We start from the raw sequence: 18564 nt of genomic DNA on the forward strand, positions 1-18564 counted from the left end.
TAACATGCATAGGATTGCACTAGATACACTATGTTAGAAAAAGAAAAATATGTATGAGTATGCTAGACAAAAAATACACTGGAGTACATGGGAATAAAAAAAGAGTAGATTGTTCCCAGTTCTAGGAACCATGTGACAAGTTTAAACACAGAAACATCTAAGCCACTGTTTCTCAACTAGTGGTACTTGTACCACCAGTGGTACTTGAGGTAGTACCTGGTAGTACTTTCAGGACCCCCAGACCCCTGCTTCCTGGCAGCAAGACCAGTAAAGCAATATGACAGACAGCAGTAGGAGGCTTGGCTCAGCAGGCAGGACTCCAGCATGCACTTTTGAGCACTCAAAAAAGCCCGTCTGCCACCACGAGCCTCTTACCTGTGTTTGCCATGTTGCATCTGGCCTCCCAATCTGGAAGTAACTGGCAATAACACCATTGGTACTTCCAGCATGTGGACCATGCAAAGTGGTATGGGGGGGGGGGGGGAACAAACAAGATGATGTAGTGGTTTGGGAGTTGGACTTGGACCTGAAAGATTCAAGTTCAAATTCTCAGTGGATGACTCTGGACCAGGGTGACCAGATACAAGGAGACTGAAAGATAGTGACTGGTCCACGGCAGGGTGACCAGGGAGGAAAGAGTGCCTATACCTTTAACCATAGTGTAGAAGAGGGAATTTTGGGAGGTGCAGCTTTTTAAACCCTTCCATGTTGAGCTGCACCTGCCAAAATTCGCTCTTCTATACAATGGTTAAAGGTATAGGAAATTTGTCCTCCCTGGTCACCCTGCCCTGGACCAGTCACTATCTTTCAATCTCGCCTACCTCACAGGGCTGTTGTGAAGACAAAATAAGGGGAGAAACTATGTATGCCACCCTGAGCTCCTTGAAGGAAAGTACAAAAATGTGATAAAAGTTGGGAAATGCTGATCTAAGCAACAGCAGGGCCAGATCCTTCATCACCCCGGTCTCAGGTAAGAGCCTTCCACTCTGCATGGCACAGCAGGGGAACAAAGGGGGAAGCCCCTGATAGGAAGGAGGCTGGGCTGAACCACCTCAGGTGCTTCATCTACCTGCCTGCAGGATCTCCCCACCCCATACAAGCCTCCCTCAACAAGGAGTTAAACCCTCTCCCCCATCCAGAGAAGTCTCCCTCGGTACATGCCAAGGCAGAAACAGACCTCCCCTCCCCATAAATGTAGGTCAAGAAGCCTCCACAGGTAACTTCTTGCATCTGCACCCCAATTCACCCCCCACGTGTTGCCCCCACCCTCCTCCAATGCTATCAGGCCCCCTAGTCCCAGCCTTGAAGGGAGAATACCCCTCCCCAAGGAGGCTCCCCTCCAGGACTAGGGCATGCGGCCTGAGCACAGGACGACCCAGCCCAGACTGCTCCAGAAAAGGGGAGCAGACCCGCTGTTACCTGAGCAGGGCGACTGCCTTCCAGTGCGCATGCGCCACCGAGTCATCCTCCACTCCGCCCCTTTCGCCCCTTGACGCAGTCGCGTTCTGACCACGCCCCCTGCTGTCTTGTGCACGCGGATTTCTCTCCTGGGAGGCTATGTGCTTGCATGCTGCTGTGTAGGAGGTGGCAAGGTGAGCTTCGCAGGTATGGGGGACCAGAAAACGACTGGTGGGTGCGCTGATCCATTTGGCTTCGCTTATAGAGCCCAATCCTATGCATGTCTACTCAGAAGTAAGTCCCATTAAAATCAGTGGGCTTACTCTTAAGTAAGTGTGGATAGGATTACAGCCTAAGAGCCTAGTCTTATGAATGTCTACTCAGAAGTAAGTCCCATTAAAATCAGTGGAGCTTACTCTCAGGTAAGAGTATGAATAGGATTGCAGTGTGAATAGTGAAGTGTAGGTAGGATTGCAGCCTCACAGCCCAGTCCTATGCATGTCTACTCAGAAGTAAGTCCCATTATAGTCAATGGGGCTTACTCACAGATAATTGTGGATTTTAACCATAGGCAGCTCTACAGAGGGGATTTACAGCCCAATCCTATCCACACTTTCCTGGGAGTAAGCCCCATTGACTGTAATGGCACTTACTTCTGAGTAGACATGCATAGGATTGGGCTCAGAGTCATGTGTCCCACAGCAACAGTTAATCTCCCTGAAAACTTGAAGCAAATGCACTTTTCAAACACTAGGGATGCTTTTGTGTGTTATCAGTATATATAAAAACAGCAGTTCCCTATGAGATTATTTTTGTTTCTGTCTGGGATGAGAGCATGTGTGAGATACACATCTTTAGTTCACACACACTCCAAAATGCACTTTTGCTCCCCTTTAATTTTTTTTTTCTGGTGCCTCCAATGCACTCACAGTTCAGAACAGGACCAGGAACTGCAACACAGGCTTACCTGAGAGGAAGCCCTCAACCCCCACTGAATACAATGAGATTTACTTCTGAGCAGGCAGGCATAGGATTGCTATGTTGGGGCACAAGCCTATGCACGTCAATTCAGAAATCAGTCCCATTGTGTTCTATAGGGCTACTTCCAGGCTGCAATCCTGTACACACTTTCCTGGGAGTAAGTGCAAAAGAACACAGTGGGACATGCATAGGATTGTGCCATTAACCAGCTAATTAGTATTCCACCAAGGACTATGAATTAATTCAACAGGCGCTAGGTAGATCTGTTTGCAGTACGACAATCCTGAGCAGTCCTTCCGTGTGTTTGCTCTGCAAATACCCAGCTTGCTATCCATACAAGCCCAATGCTGCTCTCACTACAAATGGGGTCAGGGAGTGAGAGTCAGAACTGAAGCAGATTGGGAGCCCAATCCTATGCATGTCTACTCAGAAGTAAGTTCCATTATAGTAAATGGGGCCTACTCCCAGGAAAGTGTGGATAGGATTGTAGCCTTGGTCTGCTTCAGAAACCAGATTACTGTATAGTTGTGCAGTACATTTTGTATCACCATGCATGTTTACTGCAGAGTCAGACCAACAGGTAGGTTGCTTGCAGTCAGCAGATTTACAGGAAAGCCTAATATAGGGGGATGGCTGTTCTCCAAGTTCTGTTCCTGCACGGTTGGTATTCTGGCCAATTTGTCTGCAGTCCCAGCTAGGTTTTCTGCCTCAGCTTCTTCCTTAAAAGCTATTCCTGCCCAACGTTGCATATACGCAACACAGGGATCAAATGTATATACCTGTGGGCCGGGCAGAAATGGGTTAACTACATAAACAGGAGACTGCGGCTGCAATCCTGTATACACTTATTACCTGGTAGCAAGTCTGATTTAACAAAATGGGAGCAACTTGCAGCCCAATCCTATCCACACTTTCCTGGGAGTAAGCCCCATTGAATCTAATGGGACTTACTTCTGAGTAGATGTGCATAGGATTGGGTTGTCAGTGAGTCCAGTCCAGCCTTTTCAAAGCAAGTAATGTCATCTGGTTAGTTCTGCCCCTTAATGTTTGCAGGGTCCCCACACACCTCACATTCGGTTTCTATTTATTGGTAGAGTATTGGTTTCTGTTCCATGGGGTGCAACATTACATACTAGCTAGCTAGCACCCCGAAACTAAATATGCATGCAATCCTATGCATGTTGACTCAGAAGGAAGTTCTTTGTGTTCAGTGAGGCTTCTCTTGTGCATCGGATTGCACCCTTCTTCGAAGTAATCTAAATGTAGTACCCCATCATTTCAGTGGGTCGCACAGCCAACTGAGTATTATTTATTTTTCACATTTTATACCGCCCTTCCTCCAAAGAGCGAAGGGCTGTGTGCACAGATGCTCCCTTCCTTTTGTCCTCACAACAACCCTGTGAGGTAGGTAAGGCTGAGAGAAAGTGACTGGCCCAAGGTCACCCAGGAAGCTTCCTTATTGTGGAGTGCAGCTTTGGTGTATCCTGCAGAGTAGCAGACCATTGTCTCCTATGGCTCATGAAATTGCTTGTGGACTGCAAAGCATACTAGACATTTAGAGCCCAATCTTATTCAACTTTCCAACCCTGAGGCAGCAGCAATGCAGATTCAAGATAAGGGAATAAATGTTCCCTTACCTTGAGGAGGCTCCCGTGACTGCCCCACAACCACAGAATGCAGCATATATCCCATTGGCACAGCTGCATCAGTGCTGGAAAGTTGGATAGGAGTGGGGCCCCCCTCCCGCTACAATCCTATCCACACTTTCCTGGGAAGTAAGCCCCATTGACTATAGTGGGGCTTACTTCTGAGTAGACATGCATAGGATTGGGCTCTTCACCCTCGATCCCTTGAAGTTTCCCGTTAGGAAAAATGCAAAAGAAGTGTGCTCTGCCCTGTTCACAGTCCGATCTTAGGTTCTCTTGGTCTGCAATGCATGTCCGAGTAAAGTTGTACGGTTTGCACAGTAAGCCCTCCCGGGCACAAGGTGGCTCACGTCCCAGCAAACATTGCATATAGGGATGGACTGCAGGTCAAGCAAAACGAGTCCGATTGTGCAAACTTGCTTACGGGGAAGTAAGTGTGGCCCGGGAGGTTTACTCCCAGCACAGCACTACAACCTTACTAGCTCTTCATACCTTGTCTGAGTAAGACAAGGACCGTCGGCTGAATCCAGCTCTGACAACCCAAGAGCGCTGCTCTCCCCTGTTCCCAGCCTCCACGGGATCCCCGACGCCGCCTGCAGCCTTGGGCCTCCAGCCAGACCCCTTTAACGCGGGGCTCCAGCACTCCTCAAGCCGCTCGGGGGGGGGGGGCCGGTGAGCCTCGAGCCTCATCGGGCAGGGACGGAAGTCTAAGATACGGAGCTGCAGGCACTTGTGGTCCGGGGAGGGGAGTGACTCTGCCCGGAAACGCCGCGCCTCGTGATTACAGGACGGAGCTGCTGTAGCTGCAGGATCCGGAGGGCGAGGGAGAGCTGGAGCGTGTCGCTGCGTGCACCACCGCGCCCTGGCTGGAGAGGGACGCCCGAGGAGCAAGCCCCAGTGCCTCCCTTGGCCTGCCGGGGGGCGTGCCAGGAACTGTCGGAAGAGGCGCTGCCCACCATCCGGGCGAGGGAGAGGCCCGAGGGGGGAAAAGGGAAGCCAGCTGGCGTGAGTGGGACAGGAGGACCGCGGGGCGCTGGAGAGCCAAGTGCTGCGCAGCCAGCCAGCCAGCCTCGGGGCGCAGGGACTCCTGGAGACTAGAGAGCGCCCCAGGGCCAGGCGAGCGGAGTGCGGGAGTTCCAGAGGACGCTGCACGGAGGAGGTGGACCCTTGGAGGGTGGAGGAGGAGCAGAGGGTGTGGGCTCGGTGGCAGGGGTCCGGAGAAGGACGGTGCACGGAGATGGTAGGGGGAGACCGGGGTAGGACTTTTCTCCCGGCGAGGGTAGCCCCACCACTGGAGAGTAGTAGTGAGGAGCTCCAAGCAGTATTGAGTAGTAGTGAGACGCTCCGAGAAGTAGTGAGGAGCTCCGAGCACTACTGAAGAGTAGTAGTGAGGGGCTCGCAGACCTGCCGCGGCTCCTGTCGCCCAGCTCCTCGTCTCCCCATGTGGACAGCAGCCGCTCTGCCCGCCGCCCCAAAATGAAGCGTGTCGGGGATCTACGCCAAGCCTCGGACTGGAGCGACTTCGGCCGCGGCTGGTGCCTGCGGGAGTCGTTGGACCAGCGCCGCCCGGGCGATGCTCCCAGCCGCGTCCTGAGCAGCCCCGACCGACGGCACTTGCTTCTGCTGTGGAACCAGCCGGCCTCCCAGCCCCGCGTCGTGGCCTTCCAGCGCCTGGGCGCCGAGGGGGGCGACCTGGAGAGGAGCTGGCAGCCGCCGCAGCCTGCGGTCGTGGGGCTGCTTTTCCTGGAAAGCCCCGCGACGGCTGTCCCCTGGGTGCTGGCCATCATCTGGGAGCAAGGCAGGGCTGAGCTCTGGCGCTTCCTGCCCGCGGTGGGATGGCAGTTGTTGCAGAGCCTGGAACTGTGCCATGGAGTTCATGCCCGCATTGTCTCCATCAGCAGCTGGGGGGGCTGCCTGGTGTGGTGTGAAGAGCGGCCCCCCTTGGGTGCCCAGCTCACCCCAGACAGGAAGGCCTTCAGGTACTGTGTTTGTACCAGAAGTCTGCAGATTGGGGATCAGGGGGCCCACCTGAGCCCCCTCAGGATCATCTTGCACAACAGCCCTGTTTACCATGTGCTGGCCTCGCCCACTGGTGTCTTCCTGGTGCCCACCCCAACCACTTTCTCCTCTGTGGCCAAGTTTGTCATCATCTGGCAACCTGAACACACTGATGTTGCTATTGTCGCTCCCTCCAGAGGGTGCATTTGTACTAGAGCCTTGCATCCTGGCAGTGAAGTGGACTTCAAGAAGCTGGTACTGGGGTATGTTGGGCTGCTGCCATCCATGGAACCTTTGGGTATTCATAGCTGTGCCCTTGCAAGCAGCAGAGGACTCCTCCTGCTTTCCCAAACCGGTGCTGTGGACTTGGTTCAACCAAACGGAGTGTGGAGGCCCATCTTTGACTTTGGGGAGAGTGCCTTGGCCGCAGGGAAGCGGGCCCAGTTGAAGGTTTTTGGGGACACTCTTGCCTGCTTGCTTAGTCGGGTTCTGTATCTTGTGGACTTGGACAGTAGAGAGCTGATAGAGAAAAAAGTCCTGGGCACAGACGAAGTGCTTTTTTTGGACTTCCACGGTGAGGAGAAGGAAATACAGCTCTTTGCCCCCACTGGCATTTATATCCTTGACTTTTCAAATACTGATGAGGACAAACCATCCGAGTCCACCCTCGTGGAGATGGTTTTTGAAGAGGCCTGCAAGTACTATCAGCGGCGAACCCTCAGCAGCTCCCCACTGACTGTGGAGAAACTCAAGAAGGGGGATAAGTTTCAGGTTCCCATTGCGCTTTCCTCCATTCTGTGCCACAGCCTTGCTTCAAAAGAAAAGAGGAGTAGGGCCCTCCCAGATCCTTATGCCAAGTTGTTGGGTGCCATGCAATTAGAACTGCAGAGCTACCAGAACCTGGAATTCCTCAAGTTGTGTGTGGTCAGAGCCTCAGAGAGTGAAGTGGGGAGCTATGGTGAGGAACTGGTGGAACAGGAGCTCAGCCGCCTCTTGCACTTGGACCTCAGCAGGGAGAACTTGGCTTACCTGAATGCCGTCTTCAGTTCCTTTCCTGGGGTGTCCTGGAAAGCCATCCAGAATCACCTGCAGCTGCAGCAGAATGGCGATGGCCTCCTGGTAGCCAGAGCCACCTCGGATATATGGAAGAAAATATTGGGGGGACCCATATCCAGCCTGTGCAAGCAAGAGGAGCTGTCTCTTAATGGGGTGGTTCCCCTCTTTGAGCTCATCTGTCTGTCTCTTCATCAGTTCAAACCTAAATGGCTGCCTCAGTTTGTGAAACTCTCCCAAGAGTATGTGGGTGCCTGTTGGACTTACAGCAGTAATGAGGGTCCAGAGGGCGGGGTACCCCTCTACAAGAGAGCACTGGCTGTGCTGTCAAGGGGTAGCCACCCTGTGGCAGACCGGGAAATGGAAATTGAACTCTTGTTATGTAGTCAGCGGCCCAAAGCCATCCTGCAAGCCATGGATCTCCTTATTCAGTATGGGAGATGGCAGCGTGTGATGGAGGCAGCAGAAAAGTTCTCCATGCTAAGCCCTCTGCTGAACAAAGAGATTTTTATCATCCTCCTGGGAGAGTTCGCCCAGCACCGGGCACTGGACCCTTATTTGGGCACGTTGTGGAGGCTCTGCCCTGCAGATCTGAGTGCTTCTGACATCCTGAGCATTCTTCAGCAACACTTGGCCTCAAGAGAAGGGGACCCCCCTCCCTTCCCTCCCGGTGGAGCATCCCAGCTGACCATTGGCCTGCTCAAGCCACTCTTGCACAGACTGGCACAGTGCCCTTCTGGCCAGGATGAAATCTACGCTGATATCTTACAGGGGCCAACCTTCCCTCCACCAACACCACCCAGGGACCAGCAAGTTCCTTCAGAGGCAGTTTCCAAGGAAGGGCTAACCCCCTTTCAGAACCACACATGATAGCACACTGTGTGATGTGATGTGGATGTAGAACAAGATGCAGACTCAGGGGTGGGATGGGTAAAGGGCATCCAGAGCCATTGGTCATGATGGAGGCAGGATCTGCAGCCTGCATATCGCTACTTAGGGCTTATGTTACTGAGTGGCCTCTGCCACCATGCGGGGCAAAACTCAAGAACTTGTTTGAAAGAGTACCAAGTGTGTAGCAAACGTTGGAGCTTTCTGGTTTTTTACAAGAGCATATAAGAGCTCTATCATTGCCCAAAGAGCAATGCTAGCTGAAAAACTGATAATATACTCCCATCCTTCTGTAAGAAATACTGGTGGGCTGAGGCTTTTAATCTTCCCATTTTGATAAAATGCCAGTCTGCACTTACTTGTTGTACTTGCATGTGTACCTCGCATCATTGGGTAATTTTTGATCTTTGACTGTAAAGGTGTGCTCTCAAATGTCTGTTGTTACCATCTACTGTCTCTGGTATCTGCTGTTTTTGATGCAATATGCCAACTTATGGTGCCAAATTTCACTAGCCACTATAGCTTTTCATCAGATTTCCAGATTGAATGTTTATGAACTCATTGCTTCAGCCACATCTCAGCTGCACTACTGTGTCTGAGCATACAGTATTTTCCTACAGCAGGGCAAGCCCTGATTATTTCTGTTGCATACAGACACAAATACACCCCTTCATGTTCCCTATAGTAGCCTTTTCTTGCCTCAAATGGAAGGGGTTGTCAGTAGAGGAGACTCTGCAGTTCACTGGAGTAGTCTGTGCCTTGTGCATCGATGCTGGGACCTGTACTGGCTTAAGCTTTAAGCAAATGCTTCTTTTTTTTTAACAAAGGAGGAAGAAGAGTGGGACTTGGAGCCAGGCAGTAATGAAGTAAGCCATTGACACTTGTGTCTTATCTCATTCCGCAGCAGAGTAAATACCATATGTCATAAAGAGACTCTCCTTGTCTACAAGCATACCTAGAGCAAATTTCATCACCATAGCCTTTTCCCACAGAAGGAAAATGGGCTTTAGTAATGGGTACAGAAAGAATGGGATTTAGCAACTTCAGACAAGAGTTTTTTTTTCTTTTTACAGGTGTGTTAAGACATTTTTCTTAAACCTTGCAGAATTCCGGGAGTCACTTTAAAATGTAATGGTTGCTTAATGCAGCACAGAGTATGTGGGGTTAGTATATTAAGCAGAAGCAAATCACAGGAAGGGGTCAGCAGCTTCGTCATAGCCAGGTCAAGGGGTGCAATGGGGCAGCGGAAGTTCTGCTACTTGCAGGGCTGTTGATAGTCTTTAGGGAGAGCAAATCAAGAGTGACATTATGTTGTTATACTACTGTTTGCAGTGTCTCTGATTCCCCACCCCCGAACTTGCTGAATTTGTTGTGTAACTGTTTGGCAAGGAATGGCCCTTGGTCAGGTAGGACTCTGCCCTGATACAGAGCCACTTGAATTCCAAGCAAACTGCATGTGCACTGACTATAGCTTCAAGCTCCTGCAGCACTTAATAACTGGGGTCTTTTCTATGCTGAGCAATTTTTTTTTCTGCTGCTGGGGGCCTCCCCTTTTGGGGGTAGGATGGATAAAGTAGTACAATGCATAGATACCTCTGGACCTTCCACACCATCTCTGTCTGAGACAGAGGGAGAGGATACAGCAATAATTGGGAGTGTGGAGGTGTGTTACTGTGGGATGCTGAGCCACCTTTTGACACACCTGTACTGAAAAGACACAACTGCTCACTCAGGCACTCAGCTTGGAGTGAGGTTTCTTATTATTTTAAAGGGCAAGGAGGTAGTCTGTCTTGTCCCTCCTGGTTAAGAATTTGGGAAAGGGCAGGCATAGGAGTGTATTAGTTTTGGATGGAAACCTGCTTTCTCTTTTTTTCCTCTGCAAGGTAATGAGACTTTGATACTGCTGGGCTTTACAAGATTTGCATGATCTTTCTGCTACTTTTGTAATGAGTGTTCCTAGACCAAGAGGGAAACTGTCCATGCAGTTTTGATGGATGGTGTGTGGTATGTGCCCTGCCTCTCCCAAGTCACTTGGTGGAGAAATAGAAATTTTATGCTGATTTCAAGAAACAAGTTTATTCTGTTTTTAATACAATATGGCTTCTGAAGCCATTTATGTGGTCCATGTGCAGTATTAAAAGATGATAAACTACCTTAAAGAAACTCTGACCTTGGCCGTGAAATCCCTTGCACATGAATTGTGGGCATCCAGCTGTGTGTGTATGTTCTCTCTGAGTGGTTGAACCAGACTGGGCACGACTTGTTAATGAGGAACTATTCCAGGAAATTGCTGCCTGACCCCAAAAAGTCCCTCCAGAAAGAAAACAAAGAAAACAATGGCTGGGAAAGGGGACCACCTTCCAAGTTGCTGTGCTAACACTCAGTGCTGTTTGTCTGCTTAGTCATAGCGCAAGAGCTGATGGCAGCTGCTCAGCTTCTTCTGTGAAAGTAGTGGGGGGGCATTGTCTACCTGGAGCTGCCTCTAGCAAAGGGGAAGTTAAGTGTCCAGACAAGCAGAAGAGAGAGAGGATGGTACTATGCAAGTAAAGGAGGAAGGAAAAGACAGAAATAACAGGTAAGTATTGACACAAAAATAGGTATAAACTAGCCTGGAATTAAATTTCATTCTAAGAAGGAAGTGACCTTGCAGTGGCGTCACTACGTTTGGTGTTACCCAGTGCATGCTGGCCTACCCCCCTCCCTTGCCAGTGCATCCTTTCTGGCCCATCGTTTAATTAAGGGTCCTGAACCACCTGCTTGACTCTACACTATATTCTGTGCCGCCTGACATCAGGGATTGCAGCAGGACCGGCTATCTCACTGGGTAGTGCCCCAGCATGCCTTGCGCTATGCTGGCCATCTTTCTCAACTGGTTAGCCCCCCAGCCAGCATAGCACAAAGCATACTGGGGCACTACCCAGTGAGGTTGCGACCCCTGATGTCAGGATGCACAGAACCAAGCAGGCAGCTCAAGGGGAGGACTTGCAGAGCATGACGGCCTAAGGGGTAACCAATTTGTACTTACAGATAGTTTTTGTGAAAGTTTAGTTATCCCCCTTCGAGCATCCCGTCTCCCCGGATGTGGCATGCCTGGTGCAGTCCACACCCCATTAGTGACACCATTGGTTGGGGGCTTTCTTGATTTGTACTATATATTAAAATAATACTAACAATACTTAGTTTGAAACAATCTCTTGCGGATTTAGCAGCAGGAGCATATGATGACTTACTCAGATTCCTCAAGAGCTAGTTTTTCCCATTGAGTATTCTGGTTTTGTGCTCCTCAAATAGCACAATTGGGAACAACAAAACACTGGATTTGGGGGAGGAGTTTCTGCTGCTGAATTGGCACTAGCCCCTGGAGTGGAAAAGTGTGTCAACACTAGTGTTTGTTTAATATTAATAACATTAAGTTTTTAACTTTAGCATTTGCAATCATTACAATTGTGCCATATTTCCCTGCTGTTTTTTACACACTTTTGTACTTTATGGTCCACTTCCATCAGGATCTAGTGTTGGATTAAGTTTCATAGCCCTGTAAGAGTAGCTTCTGAGGCAGCCGGAAGTCATCACCAGCATATTAAAAGAGTCAAACTAGGTAACATAATACTTATGGGACCAGTTTCTGCTGATGAGCATCATTGCTAGAGCACTTTCTCATGCCACTAAGGTTGTATCTTATTTTGCAGCCATTATTTTTCAGGGACCAAGAGCCTATAAATTCTGTCTGTATCACATTAAATTTTAAAGTATCCCAGACTTTTCTTAAATCATAGAACTATGAAACATGCAGTTGCTTTGAATCCTATACAGTATACGAACATACAGTATACAGTATACGAACGGTCTGTGGACATTACTGAAAATGCTAGATAAAGCTTGCACTAAAAAAAATGCAGAGTATCTGCAGAATGTACCATTATGATCTATTGGTTGCAACATACCTGGGCACCAGTTCAACTCAATGTAGAAAGATTTAGCAACCATTACAAAGAGGCACTATTGTATTCTGTGTGTCTCTGGCTGATTTAGGAGCTGAAAACCTGTCCTGTCCTCAGGTGGAATTATTTTTGCATTTCCCAAGCCATACATTAGCAAGTTCCCCTTTCTCAAAATGCACTAGCAGTTGATGGAAACACTTAGAAGGTCCCCTCAGCAGATTAGCACACCTATACTTGCCCTGAGGTGTATGGGTTCTCTACACCTCTGTTAAACCTTATGGGAATGTTCAGTTCAGCTGGGCTTCTGAAACACTTCAAGTGTTCCTTCCACATTCTAAAAGATAGTTCCTTAAATATTTTTCAGCTGTCATCTATTGTAATAACGGCAGGCCTTTCCCAGTGGTTAAATACCTCCTGCTTTTTAGTTCAACATTTATGAACCAGTAGTAGCATAATATTTTGTCTCCGACTAAAGGAGAAAGACGCAGCATTGGTTCTGCAGGGACATCTTTTGCCTGTCGGGTTTTAATTTAAAATCAAAGTGCCACAGCACTAATAGCAACAGTGCAGATTCACAACTGAAACAAGTGCAAGCCTGGTGTAGTGCTGAGCTGGCCACAGGGAGCCTCACCACCGTTCATTATTTTGAGTGTGCCCAAGCTGAACAATATACAGGGCATATATTCCATCTTAAAGTTTACAATGATATATGGAGCAGAGGAAGTTGTATTGTTCATCAAGGTTAGCACAGGCACTAGTCAGTATATGCTAGGGATATACCTGCAACCATATTCTTCCTAATCATGAGAATAACAATTGATATGTTGAAAGGAGATTGCATTTTCCCAGCAACAATACATTAGGACAGTGGTTCTCAAACTTTGAGGGAGCTTTACTCCCTCAGTAAGTTCTTGGAGGGAGGGGCTAGGTGCTGCAAAACAGAAGTGCTTTGCACTAGTTTTTAGTGAAAATTCAAGCCTCCGCAAGCACTGCCCAGGGCTCCCTGCACCTCCTGTAGCCTGCTGCAGCCCTGCCTTCTGAAAGTAAGTGCAAAGCACCCCCCTTCGCCCCCCTTAGCGATGTGATCCTGGGGATCACGTTGCTGCCTCCCTCCCCATCCCTTAAAGGGACGGGGGAAGCGTTACACGAACTGGTGGGTCGCAACCCACCAGTTTGAGAACCACCGCATTAGGAAGTATTAACTCAGAAAAAAAGACAGCTAGATCTCACATAGCAAGCTTGTAAAAAATACCACAATTTTTGAATTTTAAAAAAAGTCCGCATCATCTAGAAAGGTCCCTTTTAGCTGGAGAATTTGCCCAGTTGGTGATTTCTGGTTCAAATCCAGAATGATCACTGCTCATCCAAATGACCCATATTGGATTAGAAGCCAAGTGAATAATTTTATCTGCCATGTTTGAAATCTGATTTGTAGTTTATTAAAAATAGGAATAGAGTGCATAAGAAATTTTTTTCTACAAAAACAAATCACTGAAATGACAAAGGCATGCTTAAAGAAATTATGACCTCAATTCATGAATTTCAGTGGCTCAAAATAAACATTGGAAGAGTATATCCAGATCAGCATTTTTGGTAATGCTACACAAGTTACAGGTTGTGTGGAGAAGGGTGCGCTGCGCCTCGGGTTCCATCATCTGTTTTTGATTACTGCCACTTTCGCATCAAAAAGACTAAACCTCATTTAAAGTGTGCAAGCTATCCTGGTAGTGGTCGGTACCATGCTGTTCCTCATCTTGGCCACTGTCACATCCCATTCTCTTCCTGGAGCTGGGGAGGGCACCAATTAATCTAGACATTCTCATTTTAATCCCCTGATTTAAACCTTTATTGCTTTTATTAGAGAGTTTGTCATACTTGTGTTTTTTCATGGTTGTTTTTTTTTTTTTTTTTTGTGGGAGAGAACTATTTTTGGCACAGTGCATTGGCTATATTGGAGACCATATTGATATATTTGCATAAAATCAATGTTAATTTTTGGCAAAACAAGGTTTGGGAGCAAAGGATGAAAAATATACAACTGCAGAATACACATAAAATATAGACTAGGACAGCAAGGGACAAAATATGTGACCAAAAAAAAAAGAACCCTGCTGATCTAGACCAAACCTAAGGCAACGTGTGGTTTCCAAATATACAAAACAGTAGATTTATACAGTTTTAAGTATGGCTCATGCTGTGAAGAAAAGTGTAAATTCTAGCCTCTAGAGCAGGGGTAGACAGCAGAAGAGAGCACTGATTAATTTTGGCTGGACTTCCTCCTGCTTAGTGGAATTCTTGCAAACATCCCCTGCATGTGACACAGTAAGACCTGCACACTTTCTTACAGATTCTCTAATACAGATTTGTTGTGCCTTAAAAGTTCCAAAACAGGAACTCTTGCTTTGTAAATCTAGCATATGTTGGAGGACTGCAGGGTTCTATTAAAAAGCACCACACAAGATGTCAGCCCTGCCGTAGAAAGGTGATTGACATGCTGCTCCACAGGATTATTCTTGTGAGGTCTAATGCCCATGATGGACAATTAAATCCCTCCCAGTTCAGAGTTAGTCATCTTAATTTCATCACACAAAATCCCAGCTGTCATTAGCACTGGGAATCACTCCTCCACCCATTGCTCCTCTCTGAGAGAAAAATAAATAAATAGCATCCTTTCAACTCTACTGGATGGAAGAGTGCACCAGCAGGTGGTGTTACCAGCACCACTATGGACAGGGAGCAACTGGTGCCAGCCAGCGTCATCCATCAGCATATAAAACATTCCAGGCACTGAGACCAAAGGACACATGCATATCAGCCGTTTTGCAGTGCAGTGAATCATCATAGTCCAAATGGCAAGATCATGGCTGTGTAGCAGGAACTGCAAACCAGCTACAATAGAACAGTGACATATAGAACAGCCACGTGTGTAGGCAAGATTTATACTGGGAGCACAGGTAGGGCTGCATATTTGTGACATAGGACTTGGCAGTCTCTTCTGCAGGAAAAAGCCACTGTCCAAATTCCAGTCTTGTCCATGCTGCTGGGTGGTGAACCACATTGGCAAAAGAGTCTCGTGTAGACATTCATGTGCCATCCTCAGTGCTGCTCAGAGATGGGTAGGTGGGAAAGAAGCCACTACTTCCTCAACTCTGCCCGAGGCATTTTGAACATGTCAATTGACCTTGATCTGCAAAGCATCCAGGGTGGGGAAGAGGAAAAAACAGAAAATGTGTTTCTAGACTTGAGGTTAGACTGTGGAATGGGGCAAGAACGGGGAAGTGCTGATATCAGAAGTTATTTGGAGAAAGCACTCTTGTAGTAGCACCCATAGTCTGGGCTGACTTCCTCCTGGCAGCACCCCAAATTCTGCCTCTAGGGTCAGCATGTAGCAGGAAGTTCAGTTTGGTGGAAAGATAAACTATTAAGGCCCAGCCCACAGAGCACTAATGTGTTTGGTCTCAGCCAACAAATACCAGAGCAGGGAGCTTCAGTACAAAGTACTATCCACTCCCTAAATGACTTTAACTTCTGCAGCAAATTTCCCCTGTATTGGCCTTTTCCCCCAACTAAATATCCAATTTCTTAGTCTGGTATTGCCCTCTGGGCCATATAAGCAGGAGATGGTGATACTTACAGCTCCATGGTTTCCACAGTGTCCCTGGTGGGAGAAAGGGAGAGTGTCAGTGGTGTGTACTTGGTTGCATTCACATGAAAGCTTTTTCTGACTAGGCAGCACACCCAGCCTATTACCCTTAAAGTCAGTGGATACCTAATGAAAACAGCACCATTAGCATCCCAGAGGCTTATATGTGTGCCCAGATGGCATGTCAGTGTGACCTTTCAATTCTGGGGACTTGTTGGATTTGCATGTATAGCCAAGCCCATATAGCAGGGGCCCCAGCACCTGGGCACTGTGCAGCACAACCCAGTGGTCTGCTATTAGTATAACACTGCAAACTAGCAGCCCAATCCTAACTAACACCCACCCCCCAGCAATGCAGCCATGCCAACAGAGCACACATTGCAACTGCAATGGGGGGAGCAGTCTTGGAGGTATCTATCCTTCTGGGTAAGGGAACATTTGTTACCTTGCCTAGTGTAAGCCCTCGCTGCCCTGCCGGGTCTACTAGGATCTGTACCAGCTACTGCGCAAGTCTGAGTGGACCCAGCAAGGCAGTTTGAGGGTGGGAAGAAATACAGAATATCGGTGGCTTCACTGCCACCAATACTGCCCCTTTCCTGGCTCTGACCCACTCCCTGCCTCATTCCTTCCCCTCCCTGCCATGTTCTGCCCACCCCAACTCCCTGTGCTGACTTACCAGCAACAGGGGTTGTTGTTAGGCCACTAGCACGTGGACACTCACCACTTGTGGTGGCAGCCCAGCCAATCTGAATGCCATGTCACGTTTTGTGACAACCATAAAGCACGCAGTGCTGCCGGAACGCACATTCCAGCAGTGCAGCAATACGACTGGGCCATGGATTTAGGGAAAGTGAGCTATGAGGTTACAGTGAGAATCAACAAATAAAAAAAGAGCTACCATTGAACAAAAAAGACACACTATAAAAGGGAATAGTATGTAGATGTTGCTATATGTGATACAATAAGAGATCACAATATCACAATTGCAAATCACAATACACGATTTAATAGGAGATACAAAATTGTGACATATTTAAAAAAAAAGAAAACTTAGATGTTGCAGAATCCATCCAGAATTTTAAGAAGAAATTGTAAAAAACTATTCCAAATACCCAGAGTCAATTCAGAACATTTCTGTGAATTTTTTCAGTATATTTCTGTGACTCTCTCCAGTGTGTACATTGCTGGATTGCTGTATATTTCCTCTATATGAGTAGTTTTGCATTGCGATTCTGGATGTTGTAGCAAACGTTCCAGCTGTTTTGGTTAACAGTGTGCTTTTTATTAAAAAATGTTTTGAACACAGAAATTTGAAGGGTTCCAAAGTATTTTATAATTTGTCACGTTTCTCTTTCAATAATGTTGTTGCATCATACAGAGCAATTTCTCCATCAAATTCCCTTTCATCTTGTCCCTTTATACAGTCAGATGTCAGGATGTGAATCAACCCAACACCACCTAATTTTACTGCTGGAATCCTTTGTCCAGTCCTAGGCAAGGGAGTCCTGAGATTAGGCTCTCTCATACCTGCCTAAGCTTATAATTTTGTTTTTATACAGAATTGCTTCCTGGGACCCAAATGTCTGAGTCAGAATGGAAACAAACCCAGCAAGGCTGGAGCTTCCATTGGGTCAGACTTTACTTGAACCCTTAGTAGATACAGGTGAAGCCTGGTCAGGTGGAAGCCCCAGCCACACCAGTTTTATTACCATTCCAGCATCTGGATAGTTATGAAAGCAAAGCAGAGCCTCCACTTCCAATTTTACGTTTATTTAAGTTTGTAAACTTCCCTTCAGTGACAAGACTGTCAAGGTGGCACACAGTTCAAACCAACGTATCTACTATGACACTTCAGTAAAATTGCAGCTACAACAATAAATGCACCAAAAGCCAGCCAAGCCATTCGTCTCTTTAAGGCCAATGCTAAGGCAAGAATGAGGGCATTCTGCAGCTGTACGGCAGCAGCCCCACCCCTGGAGTCACATTCATGGGAAAGGGATGACATGTGGGGAGCAGGCACCTTCTGTTCTTAAGAAGATAGGGCAGAAAAAGAAGTCCATGGCCACAGGCAGAGTAACTGACAGCAATATGAACCATCCTTACTCATAGACATCATCCATGCGCATCCTGCGGTAAAACTTGGCAAGTCGCACAGCCAAGATGATACTTGGCAGCAGGAAGATGGTACACCAACCCAGACTGAACCAGAAGGCATTCTGTACCGGGAAAAAGATAGGAAGGCTGTTGGTCTTAGTGGAAAGGTATTTCCAGCACTTCATCCTAGATTCTACCCTCACTGGTTGATGTCCAACATGCCCCTGGGAGATGCTAACCTACTGCCTGCCAATTCTTTTCCTATACATTATACATCACATCACACACTTGCATACTCACACACCTCCTGTGCCCATCCCAAAGGCATAGCTCTTATATCTGCAGGAGATAGATCTGTCCTATGTGCAGATTGCTCCCCGCACTTCCCAAAGCAAGCCTGCTATCAAGATAGTTAGAATTTCTGAGGGCTTCCCACCTACAAACCAATTTACTCCCACACCCTAAGCGCCTCTATTTCTCCACCTCATCTTTGCTATCTCTTCTCCATGCTGACCCATTACACCAACTCCCATCCCCCACAGCCCAATTACGATAAATGCTGTCCTCTGCTCAACCTTCCCGTTGCTTCCCTCACCAAAGAATCCACAATGTAGCTGCAGACAATGGTATTCACACTGTCCAGGGTCCAGGCTGCAGGGCCACAGCGGGCTACTTGCCCTTTTATCTGCCAGCAAACAAGTCAAGGAAACATCATGATTAGCAAGCCAGAAAGCACAGCTTCACACTCCCCTCCCAACTGAAAGCTCTTCATCATCTTGTGCTACAAATGTTGCCAAAGTAGCCCAGTCGCCTCTCCTTCAACATGACAAGGATGGTCCCAGCATTGTGCACCCAGCAACTCCACCCTCTCTTTGTTCCCTGGAAAAATCTGCAGTACACTTCCCTAAAGGCTGACTTGGTT

At 47.8% G+C, this 18564-nt stretch overlaps 3 protein-coding genes across 3 annotated transcripts in view; 1 reads left to right on the forward strand and 2 right to left on the reverse strand.

The window, feature by feature from the left end:
- The window catches only part of ARMH3 (armadillo like helical domain containing 3), a 170761-nt gene extending 169329 nt beyond the window's left edge, over positions 1 to 1432 (reverse strand). Inside the window, exon 1 of the mRNA XM_066620197.1 lies at positions 1420 to 1432. The gene's annotated coding sequence lies outside the window, so the exon portion shown is untranslated. The remainder of the gene's footprint in view (positions 1 to 1419) is intronic.
- Positions 1433 to 4752: 3320 nt separating this feature from the next.
- On the forward strand, positions 4753 to 9836 carry HPS6 (HPS6 biogenesis of lysosomal organelles complex 2 subunit 3). Its single transcript, XM_066620609.1, has one exon. The coding sequence runs from the start codon at positions 5502 to 5504 to the stop codon at positions 7944 to 7946; it is 2445 nt and encodes an 814-aa protein (XP_066476706.1). The 5' UTR covers positions 4753 to 5501; the 3' UTR covers positions 7947 to 9836.
- A 3257-nt stretch (positions 9837 to 13093) lies between these two features.
- The window catches only part of LOC136645238 (prominin-1-A-like), a 41672-nt gene continuing 36201 nt past the window's right edge, over positions 13094 to 18564 (reverse strand). The window contains exons 21-24 of the mRNA XM_066621475.1: positions 18238 to 18327; positions 17652 to 17764; positions 15540 to 15563; positions 13094 to 15092 (exon numbers count right to left, since the gene is read on the reverse strand). Coding sequence (XP_066477572.1) covers positions 15041 to 15092; positions 15540 to 15563; positions 17652 to 17764; positions 18238 to 18327 — 279 coding nt within the window. The 3' untranslated portion in view covers positions 13094 to 15040. The remainder of the gene's footprint in view (positions 15093 to 15539; positions 15564 to 17651; positions 17765 to 18237; positions 18328 to 18564) is intronic.

Source organism: Tiliqua scincoides, chromosome 3 (genome assembly GCF_035046505.1).
Source record: "Tiliqua scincoides isolate rTilSci1 chromosome 3, rTilSci1.hap2, whole genome shotgun sequence".
NCBI classification, from domain to species: Eukaryota; Metazoa; Chordata; class Lepidosauria; order Squamata; family Scincidae; genus Tiliqua; species Tiliqua scincoides.

Bases quoted from the DNA above. Each gene is read 5' to 3' on its own strand.
- HPS6 (XM_066620609.1), top strand. From the start codon at position 5,502: ATGAAGCGTGTCGGGGATCTACGCCAAGCCTCGGACTGGAGCGACTTC.